The sequence below is a fragment of the Rhinoraja longicauda genome, chromosome 22 (assembly GCF_053455715.1).
Source record: "Rhinoraja longicauda isolate Sanriku21f chromosome 22, sRhiLon1.1, whole genome shotgun sequence".
Classification (NCBI taxonomy): domain Eukaryota; kingdom Metazoa; phylum Chordata; class Chondrichthyes; order Rajiformes; family Arhynchobatidae; genus Rhinoraja; species Rhinoraja longicauda.
This window is the reverse complement of record NC_135974.1, coordinates 1,402,259-1,418,724: the sequence shown is the minus strand read 5'-3', so window position 1 is coordinate 1,418,724 and position 16,466 is coordinate 1,402,259. Positions and strand designations below refer to the sequence as shown.

The 16,466-nt window shown below is 48.2% G+C and overlaps 1 protein-coding gene across 1 annotated transcript in view; it reads right to left on the bottom strand.

Moving 5' to 3' along the window:
• The window catches only part of fer1l4 (fer-1 like family member 4), a 116,154-nt gene that overhangs the window by 44,323 nt on the left and 55,365 nt on the right, over window positions 1–16,466 (bottom strand). The window contains exons 28-33 of the mRNA XM_078419230.1: window positions 14,877–15,038; window positions 11,418–11,592; window positions 9,527–9,636; window positions 7,307–7,432; window positions 3,515–3,557; window positions 634–731 (exon numbers count right to left, since the gene is read on the bottom strand). Coding sequence (XP_078275356.1) covers window positions 634–731; window positions 3,515–3,557; window positions 7,307–7,432; window positions 9,527–9,636; window positions 11,418–11,592; window positions 14,877–15,038 — 714 coding nt within the window. The remainder of the gene's footprint in view (window positions 1–633; window positions 732–3,514; window positions 3,558–7,306; window positions 7,433–9,526; window positions 9,637–11,417; window positions 11,593–14,876; window positions 15,039–16,466) is intronic.

The window sequence follows — 16,466 nt, the reverse complement described above, 5'->3', positions numbered from 1 at the left end:
ATCGCCCAGCGCGGGGAGCTGAGATCCCCCCCCCCCCCGATGCGGGAGCTTGATTGCCCCGATGCGGAGGGCTCGACCGCAGGCTGCGGGAGGCAAGATCCCCCTGACAACGGAAGGTTCGAGGCCTCCGACCACAGGAGGACAAAGAAGGGAAGATTGAACTTTTTTTGCCTTCCATCACAGTGAGGAATGTGGGGGAGTCGCTGTGGTGGATGCTCATGTTGAAATGTATTTGGGTGTCTTGTTGCTCATTATTGGTATGACTGTATGGCAAATCAAATTCCTCGTATGTTGCAAAACATACTTGCCTAATAAAGTACTATTATGATTATGATGAACCAAAGCACCCAGAGAAAACCCACGCAGGCCACGGGGAGAACGTACAAACTCCATGTAGACAGCACATGTAGTCAGGATCAAACCCTGGTCTCTGGCGCTGTAGGGCAGCAACTCTATTGCTGCACCACCAGGCCGCTCCGATATGTCATTCATAGACACAAGTAACTGTAGATTCTGAAATCATGAGCAAAAAATACAAACTGCTGAAGGAATAGAGAGGGAACCCAGAGTAATTCTGTCAGATTCCTGGCCACTGGAGAGGGGTGGTGTGAGAATGTGCGAGACTGGGTTTACCTGAAAAGTTGCAATGATCTTCTTTCTGACTGGCTGTTCTGTGGGTACAATTAACTCCCTTTCCAGATCATCACTTGATGGCATCAATGGATCAACATCTGCGAACATCAAGATCGAGAATGAGTGCCCGGCAAAGGACCAGAGAAACCAGAAATCAAAAGGAAAAGAGAAAATGGTGGACTCACTCAGCCATTCTGCGGCATTCATGGAGAGAGAAACACTGCTAACATTTCAGATCAATCTTTTATCTGAGAACTCATGATCTTGGGGATGGGGAGGGGCAGTCTGCTTATGTGTCTGTACGATATTTCAGCCTCAACCTCTGACCAGCCCTGTTTAGTAATGTTTAGTTTAGTTTAGTTTAGAGATACAGTGCAGAAACAGGCCCTTCGGCCCACTGAGTCCAACCCTTCGGCCCACTGAGTCCACATGTGCGATTAACATTAACATTATCCTACACACACCAGAGATAATTTACACTGATACCAAGCCAATTAACCTACAACCCTGTACATCCTTGGAGTGTGGGGGGAAACCGAAGATCTCAGAGAAAAACCATGTGGTCATGGGGAGAACGTACAAACTCCGTACAGACAGCACCCGGAGTCGGCATCGAACTCAGGTGTCTGGCGCTGCAAGCGCTGTCAGGCAGCAACTCTACCGCTGCGCCACCGTGCTGCTAATGCCTTCATCTTCTTTGAAAAGTGAGCAAGTGAGTACATAATTCCATATTGTATACCAGGAGACAAGTCAACACCATTTCTGTGCTGTAGCTTGTGATTTCTTCTAAATGATCATTGTGGCATCAAACTAACAGCAGAAGGTTCAGTTCCCACTCACGGAGATTGCTCAGAACAGAACACAAAAATACTCCCATCCAACACGCAAAAAATACTCCCGTCCAACACGCAAAAAATACTCCCATCCAACAGGCAAGTTGAGCTTCCGTTCCAAGGAAGCAATCCCAGCCTATTCAACCTTTCCTTATAATTTCAGGGCAACATCCTGGCAAATCTCTTCTGCACTCTAACAAATGATTTTTACAGTTTAGGGATGTGGCAAGAACAGCAGTTATTACCCATTGCCAACTTACCTTGAGGTCATAGTGATAAACCACCCTCTTCAATTACAAACTAATTTATCTCTCTTTAACTCCCCCTCCCATTCCCACACTGACATTTCTGTCCTGGGCCTCCTCCATGTCAGAGTGAGGCCCAACACAAATTGGAAGGAAAGCACCTAATATTTTGCTTGGGCAGTTTGCACCCCAGCGATATGAATATCGACCTATCGAACATCAAGTAACCTTTGCTTTCCCTCTCTCACCACCCCTCCTTCTTCCCAGTTCTCTGACCAGTCTGACTGTCCCTCAGATTATATTGTATCTCTGTTTGCTTTGTTGTCACCTTCTAGCTAATAATGGTCTATTCTACATTTTATTTGATCTGCATCTCTTTTGATCTCTTACTCTTCCTTATCTCTATGTCCCTCTCCTGAGACAGTCTGAAGAAGGGTCATCAAAGATATGCTGGAGTAACTCAGCGGGACAGGCAGCATCTCTGGAGAGAAGGAATGGGTGACGTTTCGGGTCAAGACCCTTCTTCAGACTGAGCGTCAGAGGAGAGGGTGTGATGGAGATAAGGAAGTGCAAGAGATCAAAAGAGATGAGGTTAAAGGAAAATGTAGAATAGATCATTGTTAGCTCGGAGAAGGTGACAACAAAGCAGATTGGAGAACTGGGAATGGGGAGAGATGGAGAGAGAGGGAAAGCAAGGGTTACTTGAAATTGGAGGTCAACATTCATACCGATGCTGAGAAGCCGGGCGTCGAGGCCTGCCTGGGCCGAAGAAGCCTCAACGGCGGCAACAGGAGCATCGACGGTGGTGAGACCTCAGCAGCAACGGGACCCTCGACGGTGGTGAAGCGTGAGGGGGGGGGGGGGGGCGGGGATGACAATGGAGGACCTGGCGTGGGGAGACCGCCATGAATAACAATGGAGGACCTGGTGTGGGGGCACCGCCGTGAGGGACGGTGGGAGAACAAAGGGGGACCAGGTGTGGGGGAGGGGGGGCACTCTAGTTTTAGAATCCTCTGCCCAGGAGATAAGTCTACGTTGGGCTGTTCGTCCGTACGTTCTGGTGAAGGCGCTGTGCACACGGCAGCTAGCCAACAGTCGCTTGTCCTTTTCTTTTTTTTCCACTTTTAATTACAGGTTTTGGTGTACATTGTTGTGTGTTGTGACTGTTGGCAGAGCAATTTCCCTCCGGGGATGAATAACGTTTTATCGTATCGTATCATATCGTAAGCTGCCCAAGTTTAGTTTAATTTAGTTTAGAGATACAGCGTGGAAACAGGCCCTTCGACCCACCGGGTCCGCGCCGACCAGCAATCCCCGCACACTAACGCCACCCTACACACACGAGGGACAATTTACACTTATACCAAGCCAATTAACCTACAAACCTGTACGCCTTTGGAGTGTGGGAGGAAACCGAAGATCTCGGAGAAAACCCCTGCAGTCACGGGGAGAACGTACAAACTCCATACAGACAGCGCCCGTAGTTGGGATCGAACCCGGGTCTCCGGTGCCGCAAGCGCTGTAAGGCAGCAACTCTACCGCTGCGCCACTGTGTCACCATGTCAGTGAAATATGAGGTGCTGAGTTAGTCCAGCATTTTGTGTACACGTGACAATACACTAAATGGATATTATTTATCCTCAACTGGAAATGAATGTTTAGCATGGTGATGGGCAGCCAATGATGCAGACTGCCTTGGGTTGGAAGGGTTCAGGTGTCGGTGTATTATGTCTGGGGGGTGGAGCAGGGTCCAGGGGCAGTCGCTGCTGTGGCCTCTATTCCCCTGCTCTATATAATACTTGCCCATCTCAGTCACTTCCCCTTCTTCCTCTTCAATCTCTTTATTCTAAAAAAACAAACAAAATTGTCAGTATTTTTTCGTCATACATGTGTTCATGTATCATCCAACAATTTCAAATATTCACCTACTTGACCTGAACAAAATACAAAACAAAAATCTAATACAGGTTAAGACATTGGGAATATTGGGCAAGCGTTTTCAAATCTCATTAGCAGTAGGATAAAGTTTCCACTTCTCCATCAAGAATGTGTCTAAGCCTCAAATTCGAAACCTTATTATCCGCACCACATTCTTGAGCTTTCCTGTGTTCGCTGAATGATATTTCATTCTCACTTTAGCACGAAAGAATCTCTATTTGGTGCAATGATAACTAGATCCCTTGGTTTATAGGATATACACCGATCAGCCAAAACAGTACGACCTGATGAGCCAAAACATTATGCCCACCTGCCTAATATGCTGTTGGTCCTCCGTGTGCAGCCCCATACGCAGCAGGGTGCGATGCACTGTGTATTGTGACACATTCCTCCCGTGACCACCATTAACATTTTCTGTGCCTTTTGCCACAGTAGATCTTCTGTCGGTTCGGACCAGACAGGATAGCCTTCGTTGCCCTCACGCATCGATGAGCCTTCGGCGCCCAACACCCTGTCTGTTGCCGGTTTGTGGTTTGTCCCTCCTCGGACCACTGTCGGTAGGTACTCACCACTGCTGACCGGGAGCACCCCACAAGCCTTGCCGTTTCAGAGATGCTCTGACCCAGTCGGCTGGCCATAACAAGTTGGCCCTTGTGAAAGTCGCTCAGGTCTTTACTCCTGCCCATTTCTCCTGCATCCATCACATCAACTTCAAGAACTAACTGTTCACTTGCTGCCTGATATATCCCACCCCTTGACAGGTGCCATTGTAACAAGATAATCAATGTTATTCACTTCACCTGTCAGTGGTCATAATGTTTTGGCTGATTAATATTATTGATATCAATGATATTGTAGACAATGAAGAAGGTTATCAAAATTTATAGCAAGATCGTGATCAACTGGGCAAGAGGACTGAGGAATGGCTAACGAGTTTAATTCCGATAAATGAATACACTGAGGTGTTTTTTGAGGTCAAACCAGGGCAAGACATTCACAGTGAACGGTTGGGCACAGGGGGAGTATTGAAGAGCTCTAATACTTAAGTATTAATTGGGAGTATTAATGAATCAAAGGTTCAACAAAGAGACCAGTTTGGCAGCACGGCTCACAGTGAGATGGAAGTCACATGATTACAGGATGATCACGGAGCACAGAAATGGCTTCCACACGAGTAACAAGGAAGAGGGTAGATGAAACAAACATCAGCTGCTCAGAGGGTGAGACTTGGGAATTAACGGAAATAAAGAAGCATCAGAATATGAACGAATGTGTTGCAACTGTGTCCATAGTATAAAACACAAGCAGCTTCCCAATAGTGGTACAAAATTCAGTAGTGAAGGGCACAGACGAACATTATCCTGCAGCTCATGAGCTGATCAGAAAACACTGGCCCACCAGCACCAGATAAAAAGTACTCGGCAATTTAACGGAACCAAAGATCATCAAATCCCCTGGAGCTGATGGGCTGTATCCCAGGCTCTTCAAAGGAATAACTGCAAAGACAGTGGGCGGATTCATCGTGGCCTTTCCACATTTCCCAGATTTGATCGGGCGTTCGAGTATTGGAATACCACCACTCAAAGGCTCTGTTTAGGAAAGATGAGCAAGAAAGAACAGACACAGAATGCAGGAGATTCGAGGGCGATTAGACTGAGGCCTGTTCTTGGGAAAGTGGTTGAATGGTTACAGGTGACGGCCAAGGTCGATCTGCTGCTCCCGCAGGTGAAATCCACCTGGAGTTGTCCTCTTTACAAAATGTTTCGAGAACAACCATTGCCTCATTAGAGAGGCAGATATAAAACTTCATGGCAACATCAGGTCATAAGTGATAGGAGTAGAATTAGGCCAATCGGCCCATCAAGTCTACTCTGCCATTCAATCATGGCTGATCTATCTCTCCCTCCTAACCCCATTCTCCTGCCTTTTCCCCATAACCTTTGACACATGTACGAAGCAAAAAACCTATCTATCTCTGCCTTAAAAATATCCATTGACTTGGCCTCCATAGCATTCTGTGGCACAGATTAACCACCCTCTGATTAAAGAAATTTCTCCTCATTTCCTTCCTAAAAGAACTGTCCAAGCCTTTCACTAATCTGTACGTTTCAATGAGGCCCCTCCTCATTCTGCTAAACACCAGTGAGTACAGGCCCAGTGCCGACAAACGCTCATCATTAGGTAACCTACTCATTCCTGGGGTCATTGCTGTAAACCTCCTCTGGACCCTCTCCAGAACCGGCACATCCATCCTCGGATATGGTGCCCAACACCCTCACTCCAGGTGCTAGCTCACGTGTAGTTGTCCTGTGAGACTATAAAGATGCCCAAGTCACCTGTGGTAAGGCAGGTACCGAATGTTGGATTCACCGCTCCCTCAGACCCAACCTACATACCCTAACCCATCCTTGACAACAGTACCATTTGGACAACATGATCATCGACTTGTTTCTGACATGAGCGACCTCATTGAAACATCCAGACTCTCTTTTAAATTCATCCAGTGGCCTCCACGGCCCTCTGTGGCAGAGAATTCCACAAATTCACAACTCTCTGGGTGAAATAGATTTTTTTCACCTCAGTTTTAAATGGCCTCCCCTTTATTCTTAGACTGTGGCCCCTGGTTCTGGACCTCCCCCAACATTGGGAACATTTTTCCTGCATCTTGCTTGTCCAGACGTGTATAGAATCATGAAGGGGATACAGAGGTTGGATTCACAGTCTCTTTCTCAGGTTAGGCTAAATCAAGAACCAGGGGACATTGGTTCAAGGTGAGGGGAAAGATTTAATGGGAACCTGAGAGACAACATTTTTTACACAAAGGGTGGTAGATGAAGCTGCCAGAGGAGATAGTTGAGGCAGGTTCACTGGCACTTTATGAAACACACTAGGACAGGTACAGGGATAGGAAAAGTTCAGAAGGATGTGGAACAAATGCTGGCAAGTGGGACTAGATGGGGCATGTTGGTCAGCGTGGACAGGTTGCGAAGGGCCTGGTTCCGTGCTGCATGACTCTTAAAAACAGGTCACAAATAATGTCAGGAAATTAGTGAGTATAAGAGCAAATCATGGTAACCTTGTGAACGGTCAGTGGCTGTTGCTAGAGTCAGTGGCAACATATCGTTCGTGAGGCACAGACTGTACAACCTGTGGGGGCACACGTCAGAATGTGGACACTTTTATTCTGTGACATTAAACTGGAGCTAAAGGTAGATCAAAGATTTCTAACTGGACGCCTCAGTGTAATGAATTGCATTTGTTGCCATAGTATGCACAGTCACAAACTGCATAAGTCTTTAGCAAAGATTCTCAGCTACGCCCATCTCAGTGGAGATGGCAGAACAGGACATAGGTTCGAGGTGAAGGGGAAAAGATTTAATAGGAATCTGAGGGGTAACTTTTTCACACAGAGGGTGGTGGGTGTATGGAACAAGCTGCCAGAGGAGGTAGTTGAGGCTGGGACTATCCCATTGTTTAAGAAACAGTTGGACAGGTACATGGATAGGACAGGTTTGGAGGGTTATGGACCAAGTGCAGGCAGGTGGGACTAAGGTAGCTGGGACATTGTTGGCCGGTATGGGAGAGTTGGGCCGAAGGGCCTGTTTCCACACTGTATCACTCTATGACTCTAGGAGACATTTGCCCGCTTTACCTCACCTCCATCTCCTCCACAGACGCGTAGTACTTTGACCACCAGTCCAGTTCTGACAATTCAACCTTTTCCTCAAATTCTTCAGGCCCACTGTCCAGTTTCGGTTGCACGGCCAGTTTCTTCATCGGTATCTGAAAAGCAGGAAATGAGACTTCCTCATCTCAGTTCTCCACTCTCGGCTGACTTATCATTGGTGTGATGACACTAGAACAGCTCAGAGGGTCATGTCAGTGCTGTATACCTCAATGGCTTTGGTGTAGAACATACTCGCTTGGCAACAAGCGTTAAGCAAGGTTTAGCTTGATCTTTAATCTGAACAACTATGATCCTCCCTGCGGTCTACCTAACATTTTAGATATAGATCCAGCATAACTTTCCTGCAACAACCCGCTGAACAAAGTTATCATCACTCAGTCTGCCTGGACCAACCTGATCTCCCGGTTGCTAAACACATTAATTCCCCTTCCCATTCCCACACTGACCTTTCTATCCTAGGTCTCCTCCATTGTCAGAGTGAGGCTAAATGCAAATTGGAGGAGCAGCATCTCATATTTTGCTTGAGCAGCTTACAGCCCAGGGGTATGAATATTGATTTCTCTAACTTCAAGTAACCCCATGTCTTCCCTCTCTCTCCATCACTCCCCCACCCAAGTCACACCAGCTTTTCATTCTCACCGAGCAAACAGCTAACAATGCCCAGTTTCCTTTGACATTGTTACTTTCTTTTTGCAATTTTTTCATTCATTTGTTCTATATCTCTCTCTACATCATCGTTTATATCTCTTCTTTCCCTTTCGCGTGTCTTTCAGTCCGAAGAAGGGTCTCGACCCGAAACCTTCTCTCCAGAGATGCTGCCTGACCCGCTGAGTTACTCCAGCATTTTGTGTTTGTCACCATTTACCCGCTGAGCCTATCCTGCTGCCCACCAAGATCCCTGCCCTTACTGCTCCTACACTGTAATCCCTTGCATCATTCGTCTTTCACAATCGCACTACCTCAGACGCTTCTGAATCCCATTTGTCACCATGGCGCTCACCTGAGCAGTCCACTACTTTCTGCAACATTCGTGTTCACTATCTAACCACACTAGCTGGGAACGAGCCTTGCGGAAACCTGCTGCCTTCCAGCAACACAAACTCACATCAATTATTACTCTTAGTTTTCTCTCTCAAAAATAAATGTTAATTCAACTTGCCAACTTTCCTTGTATCCGGTGGACTTTTACCTTCCTGCATGATTGGCCATGTTGCCTTCATCAAGTTACTTAGAAACATAGAAACATAGAAAATAGGTGCAGGAGGAGGCCTGCCCTTTGAGCCAGCACCGCCATTCATTGTGATCATGGCTGATCATCCACAATCAGTAACCTGTGCCTGCCTTCTCCCCATATCCCTTGATTCCACTAGCCCTAGAGATCTATCTAACTCTCTCTTAAATCCATCCAGTGATTTGCCCTCCACTGCCCTCTGTGGCAGAGAATTCCACAAATTCACAACTCTCTGGGTGAAAAAGTTCCTTCTCACCTCAGTTTTAATCACAACTCTCTGGGTGAAAAAAACGTATAATTTTGTCGGCTGCATCAAATGCAACAACACTTCTTCTTTTCTCTAAACATCATGTTTGCGTGCAAGATTCGCTACAGTTATTTCACTCTTTTACTTATTTTCATGTATGCTATCATTTGCCTGGATAGCAGCTTTTCACTATTGAGTATCTCAGTACATGTGAGAATAATAATCTAAACTAAACTGTGCCCTCCAGATGTTGATTGAGTCAATCTCTCAATGTTCCCTGTCAAGGGGGGCACGGTGGCGCAGCGGTAGAGTTGCTGCCTTTCAGCGCTTGAAGCGCCAGAGACCCGGGTTCGATCCCGACTACGGGCGCTGTTTGTACGTTCCCCCCATGACCTGCGTGGGTTTTCTCCAAGATCTTCGTTTCCTCCCACGCTCCAAAGACGTACAAGTTTGTATGTTAATTGGCTTGGTATACGTGTAAATTGTCGCTAGTGTGTGTAGGATAGTGTTAATGTGTGAGGATCACTTTCTATGTAACTGTAACAGTATATTTACCTTCTCTTGCATTATCTGTTGTACTCATGTATGGTATGTTTTGCCAGGATAACACGCAAAGTTTTTCACTGTATCTCGATACACTTGGCGGTAATAAACCAATACCAAATAACAAGACTAAACTGTGTTGGTGTGTAGGGAGGTACATTCATTTACCTTCAGAACATTGAGAGCTCTTTTCATCCTCCGAGGTGACACTTCTTGTTCAATGGAAAGGGTGATTTGTGAAGCTCTTCCATTAGAGATTGGCGGGGCTGCCTCTCTTCCTGTTAAGAGCAAATTCCAAAATCTATGGTCTCCATTAAACATGCAGAAATTAACATTAAAAACTGATTCATGGAAATCTAAAAGGGAAAGCATTGGAAATGTGGATTATGTTTGGAAGGGTTTAACTTGTTATTTGACAGGGGCCTTTTTTGAAATGAAATGCTACATTGAAATTTCTGCTCTCTTGCCCAGTGTTGCCTGCCCCACCCCACACCATCTCACCCTCCGCTGAACCTCACCCTACATCACTCTGCTCCCCGTCCCACCCCATCTCACTTCCCCACTCCCCCTCACCGCCCACCACCCCCATCACAGTCTCACCCCCCGCCCCAATCTGCCCCGTCCCATACCAAACCCTCTCACCCTCCACTGCCCCCCAACCCACTTCACTCTGCCCCAAATCCCATCTCACTTCCCCACTCCCCCTCATCGCCCACCACCCCCATCCCAGCCTCAACCTGCCGCGTCCCACACCACCTGCCCCACCCCACACCCTCTCACCTCCCGCCACCTCACCTCACCACCCACCTGACCATGCCCTGCCCCGTCCCACCCCGCACCGTCTCCACAACCAACCACGCCCCCCCCACATCACCACCTTCCCCACTCTGCCACGTCTCCTTGCCCCCCATCCCACCCCACACCGTCTCACCCTCACTGCACCCCTCCCCACTTCACTCTGCCACGTCTAATCCCACCTCACTTCCCCACTCCCCCTTGCCACCCACCACGCCCATCACACTCACCCCCGCCCCAACCTGCCCAATCCCACACCACCTGCCCCACCCCGCACCGTCTCAGCCCCCGCCACCTCACCTCACCACCCACCTCACCATGCCCTGCCCCGTCCCACACCACCTGCCCCACCCCGCACCGTCTCAGCCCCCGCCACCTCACCTCACCACCCACCTCACCACCCACCTCACCATGCCCTGCCCCGTCCTACACCACCTGCCCCACCACGCACCATCTCACCCCGCACCTTCTCCACAACCAGCCACCCCCCACACTGCCATGTCTCCTCGCGCCCCCCCCAATCCCACACCATCTTACCCTCAGCCACCTCTCCCCCCCCCCCCCACCCACACCCCACCTCCTGCCCAAGCTCCCGCACAGCATTGGAAGAATGATCAGAGATCTGGTGTAGGTTTACCGAGCTGCTGCACTGAACCAGTACCTGAGACCCTTGAGTTAACATTGGAGAAGCAATTCAGCCAGTTAATTTACAGACGCTGTTCCTGGACAGTATAATAATTCTGTTCTCAAATCTTTTTATCACGAGATTAATCCCCGGGATGGCGGGACTGTCATATGAGGAGAGATTGGAAAGACTGGGCTTGTATCCACTGGAGTTTAGAAGGACGAGAGGGGATCTTATAGAAACATATTAATTTATGAAAGGACTGGATAAGCTAGATGTAGGAAAAATGTTCCCAATGTTGGGGGAGTCCAGAACCAGGGGCCACAGTCTAAGAATAAAGGGGAGGCCATTTAAAACTGAGGCGAGGAAAAACTTTTTCACCCAGAAAGTTGTGAATTTGTGGAATTCTCTGCCACAGAGGGCAGTGGAAGCCAAATCACTGGATGAATTTAAAAGAGAGTTAGATAGAGCTCTAAGGGCTAGTGGAATCAAGGGATATTGGAGAAGGCAGGCACGGGTTACTGATTGTGGATGATCAGCCATGATCACAATGAATGGCAGTGCTGGCTCGAAGGGCCAAATGTCCTCCTCCTGCACCTGTTTTCTATGCTTCTCTGCTTTTATCCCATTTGTCCTTACTTTGGGGCTTGGGTTGTGCCTCTTCATGGCTTGAACTCTCCTGCAGTTCCTCCAGGGAAAACTGCTGCAGGTTGGTGACGGTGTAGGAGCCCACGAGGACCGTGTGGCCAAACGCGCGCTGTTCCATCACCACGATGCTCAGGGGCGGGTGAAGGTACATCTGCTCCGGCAGCTCCTGGGAAGCAAAACTTTAGCTTAGTTTAGAAATACAGCGCAGAAACAGCTCCTTTTGTCCACCGAGTCCACACTGACCAGCCATCCCCACACGTTAACACTACCCTACGCACACTAGAGGCAATTTACACTCACACCAAGCCAATTAACCTACAAACCTGTACGTCTTTGGAGTGTGGGAGGAAACCGAAGATCTGGGGAAAAAAACCCACGCAGGTCACGGGGAGAACGTACAAACTCCATACAGACAATCACAAGTCAGGATCAAACCCGGGTCTCTGGCATTGTAGGGCAGTAGCTCTACCACTGCGCCACCGTCCTGCCCAGTTCCAGTTAAATAATTCTCGAGAAAATAGCACTGCAGTTTGACCTGGGGAGGCCAACAATGGCACATTACACCACTGCCACATTAGAATAGAATCAGAGAGTCAGAACCAAGTCCTTCAGCCACCAAGGCGTGGCGTACACTAATCTAATTTTCCTGCATTAATTGCAAGTCCCTCGATACCCTACCCACTCGTGCCTGTCCAGACAATGCTTTAATAGTGTTGTTCTGGAATCTGGGAAGTACTGTTGCTCTGTGGAGCTGTATTCTCCTTCCCCACCCTGTTCTAGTGCAGAATGAACGAATTCCAGACACACTCCTGGCCACAGACGGGCCATGGATTGAGCTCACTCCATTCCAGAACCCTTCAGCTGAATCCTGAGTAACCGGGCGATGCAGATGCAGAGTTCCAGCTACAGACAGAATGGCCCGGATAATGAAACTATCAGCTGCTACTTCTGAGGGTCTTGGAATTGAAATGAGTGAGGATGCTGTGCGATCTAATCTACCAGGGCAGCCTACCCTACCATGTGGAACCTTATCAAAGGCATTGTTGGTCCATATTTACCACATCTATGGTCCTGTCTCCATCAACCTTCTTGGTTACTTCTTCAACAAGACTCAACCAAATTCATGTCACAATGTCCCACGCACAAAACCCAGCGGACTATCCGTAAAACGTTCGATCAGCGGAGAAGGTTGTTGGCTGCAACCTTCCCCCCCATTGACGAAGTGTACACTGCATTGGGCCACAGGACGCGAGCGGGCAAGATCATCTCTGACCCCTCTGACCCTGGCCACAAACTCTTTGAAGCACTTCCCTCTGGAAGGCGACTCTAGAAATTGTGGACGCATTGGAAATCATTTTCCAATGTTCTATAGATTCAGGATCAGTTCCTGTGGATTGGAGGGTAGCTAATGTTATCCCACTTTTTAAGAAAGGAGGGAGAGAGAAGTTAGTCTGACATCAGTGGTGGGGAAGATGCTGGAGTCAATTATAAAATACGAGATTGCGGAGCATTTGGATAGCAGTAACAGGCTCGTTCCAAGTCAGCATGGATTTACGAAGGGGAAATCATGCTTGACTAATCTTCTGGAATTTTTTGAGGATGTAACTAGGAAAATTGACAGGGGAGAGCCGGTGGATGTGGTGTACCTCGACTTTCAGAAAGCCTTCGACAAGGTCCCACATAGGAGATTAGTGGGCAAAATTAGAGCACATGGTATTGGGGGTAGGGTACTGACATGGATAGAAAATTGGTTGGCAGAAAGCAAAGAGTGGGGGATAAATGGGTCCCTTTCAGAATGGCAGGCAGTGACTAGTAGGGTACCGCAAGGCTATTTACAATATACATTAATGACTTGGATGAAGGGATTAAAAGCACCATTAGCAAATTTGCAGATGATACAAAGCTGGGTGGTAGTGTGAACTGTGAGGAAGATGCTATGAGGTTGCAGGGTGACTTGGACAGGTTGTGTGAGTGGGCGGATGCATGGCAGATGCAGTTTAATGTGGATAAGTGTGAGGTTATGCACTGTGGTGGTAAGAACAGGAAGGCAGATTATTATCTGAATGGTGTCAAGTTAGGAAAAGGGGACGTACAACGAGATCTGGGTATCCCAGTGCATCAGTCACTGAAAAGAAGCAAGCAGGTACAGCAGGCAGTGAAGAAAGCCAATGGAATGTTGGCCTTCATAAGAGGAGTTGAGTATAGGAGTAAAGAGGTCCTTCTGCAGTTGTATAGGGCCCTAGTGAGACCGCACCTGGAGTACTGTGTGCAGTTTTGGTCTCCAAATTTGAGGAAGGATATTCTTGCTATTGAGGGTGTGCAGCGTAGGTTTACTAGGTTAATTCCCGGAATGGCGGGACTGTCATATGTTGAAAGACTGGAGCGACTAGGCTTGTATACACTGGAATTTAGGATGAGAGGGAATCTTAACGAAACATAAGATTATTAAAGGGTTGGACATGTTAGAAGCAGGAAACATGTTCCCAATGATGGGGGAGTCCAGAACCAGGGGCCACAGTTTAAGAATAAGGGGTAGGCCATTTAGAACGGAGATGAGGAAAACCTTTTTCAGTCAGAGAGTTGTGAATCTGTGGAATTCTCTGCCTCAGAAGGCAGTAGAGGCCAATTCTCTGAATGCATTAAAGAGAGAGCTAGATAGAGCTCTTAAGGATAGTGGAGTCAGGGGGTATGGGGAGAAGGCAAGAACAGGGTACTGATTGAGAATGATCAGCCATGATCACATTGAATAGTGGTGCTGGCTCGAAGGGCCAAATGGCCTACTCCTGCACCTATTGTCTATTGTCAAAGCTGTCACAGCCAGGCATAAAAACAGTTTTTTTCACGATTTGTAGCTCTGCTCAACAACCAAAAGTCTGTCGTGCCTTTTTGCTCCAGTATATTTCACTCACATGTTTAAACCGTAATGTTGTATTCTTAATGTTTTAATGTCTTTTGCTTTATTCTTAATTGTTTACTATATGTTCGTGTTGTTACTTGCGAGCGGAGCACCAAGGCACATTCCTTGTATGTGTACATACTTGGCCAATAAACTTACTCAAAGGGAACTTATTCAAGGGGGTAGGAAAATAACTGCAGATGCTGGTACAAATCGAAGGTATTTATTCACAAAATGCTGGAGTAACTCAGCAGGTCAGGCAGCATCTAGGAGAGAAGGAATGGGTGATGTTTCGGGTCGAGACCCTTCTTCAGACTGATGTCTGAAGTCTGAAGAAGGGTCTCGACCCGAAACGTCACCCATTCCTTCTCTCCTAGATGCTGCCTGACCTGCTGAGTTACTTCAGCATTTTGTGATACCTTATTCAAGAGATAATCAACCACTGCCTCCGCAAGCCCATCTTATCCCTCTTATCTTCAGCTCTAGATCTTCACCAAACCAGACTTTGTCTGTTAACAGGTTATATTTTTTCCCCAAAATAGTTTGCTACGCACCACTTCAAAACATTTCACAAGTTCATTGAAGTTTGGGTTCTCCTTGTAACTTGCAATGATTTCAGATTCTAATTTCTGGCCACCACACTCCATCGTCACTTGGGGCTGCTCCACTTCAAAAAACTGTATACGTTTGAGGTCTCGGAGTCCCCAGAACAGAACCTAGAAACACAAAATATGCTATTATGCCTTTGTGCTGGAACATGATGTGGTATATTAATATAAATGGAAATTAGACCACATCTAAAAAAGATAATAGTTTGCAGTGGAAGTAATTTGGTTCAATGTTTGTACTCTAACTGCATCCATGATATATAAAACAATAATTCATTTCGTTTCTTTTAATCTACAGTTGAACAGGGTCCAGATCATCAGTGGATGAGGGAGGCAGAACAATTGATGAACTTCTCCTTCATTCCCACCACTGACAGCTGGTGGAAAGACACAAAATGCTGGAGTAACTAAGCGGGTCGGGCAGCATCTTTGGAGAGAAGGAATAAGGTGATGTTTCAGGTCGGGCAGCATCTTTGGAGAGAAGGAATAAGGTGATGTTTCAGGTCGACACCCCTCTTCAGACTGACAGCTCTCCTGCGGGCCTGGCAACCATCCCTGCAAACCCCCCACCCCCCCCACCCCGCTCACCCCCTCCTGCCCTCCTCACCCACTCCATCCCCCTCAAACCCTATTATCCCCCCTCACCCACTCCATCCCCCCTCAACCCCACTTATCCCCCTCCACCCCTCACCCCCCCCCCCACTCACCCACTCCACCCCCCTCAACCCTCCTCCTCCCCCAACCCCCCCTCTCCCACTCCATCTTCCCTCAACCCCCCCTCCTCCCCTCACCCCCCCTCATCCACTCTGCCCCCCCTCAACCCCCCTTATCCCCCTCCTCCCCTCACCCCCCCCACTCCATCCCCCTCAACCCCCCTTATAACCCCTCCTCCCCCAACCTGCATGCTTCCTTTCAGTGACTGATGCACTAGGACCCCACTCACCCACTCCATCCCCCTCAACCCCCCTTATCCCCCCCTCCTCCCCTCACTAACCCCCTCACCCACTCCATCCCCCCTCAACCCCCCCTTATCCCCCCTCCTCACCCCCCTCCACTCACCCACTCCATCCTCCCTCAACCCTCCCTCCTCCGCCAACCCCCCTCACCCACTCCATCCCCCCTCCTCCCCCAATCCCCCCTCATCCCCACACCCACTCCATCCCCTCAACCCCCCTTATCCCCCCTCCTCCTCCAACCCCCCCTCACCCACTCCATCTCCCCCCCCCCCGCCGTTTGCACCATGGCAAAGTTGAAATACCGTAAGTGGAAGCATGGTAAGTGGGAGAGCGTCTGTATTAGATCACGTGGCCGGAATCCAGCTGTGGCTCACGACGGGTCACTGCCCGGAAATGCCCAAAATGTGTGGCAGCAATTAATTCAGGAGAAGGCACGCACTGTGGGCAAGGACTCACCGTGATAGGGGGCGGCAACCGCGAGAGTGGACGTGTTATCATTAACGCAATCTACTTATTTTTCTGCTGGATTTGGAACTTCTTGAGAGTTGGCCCTTTAGCCAAATCAGCAACGTAGAGAATA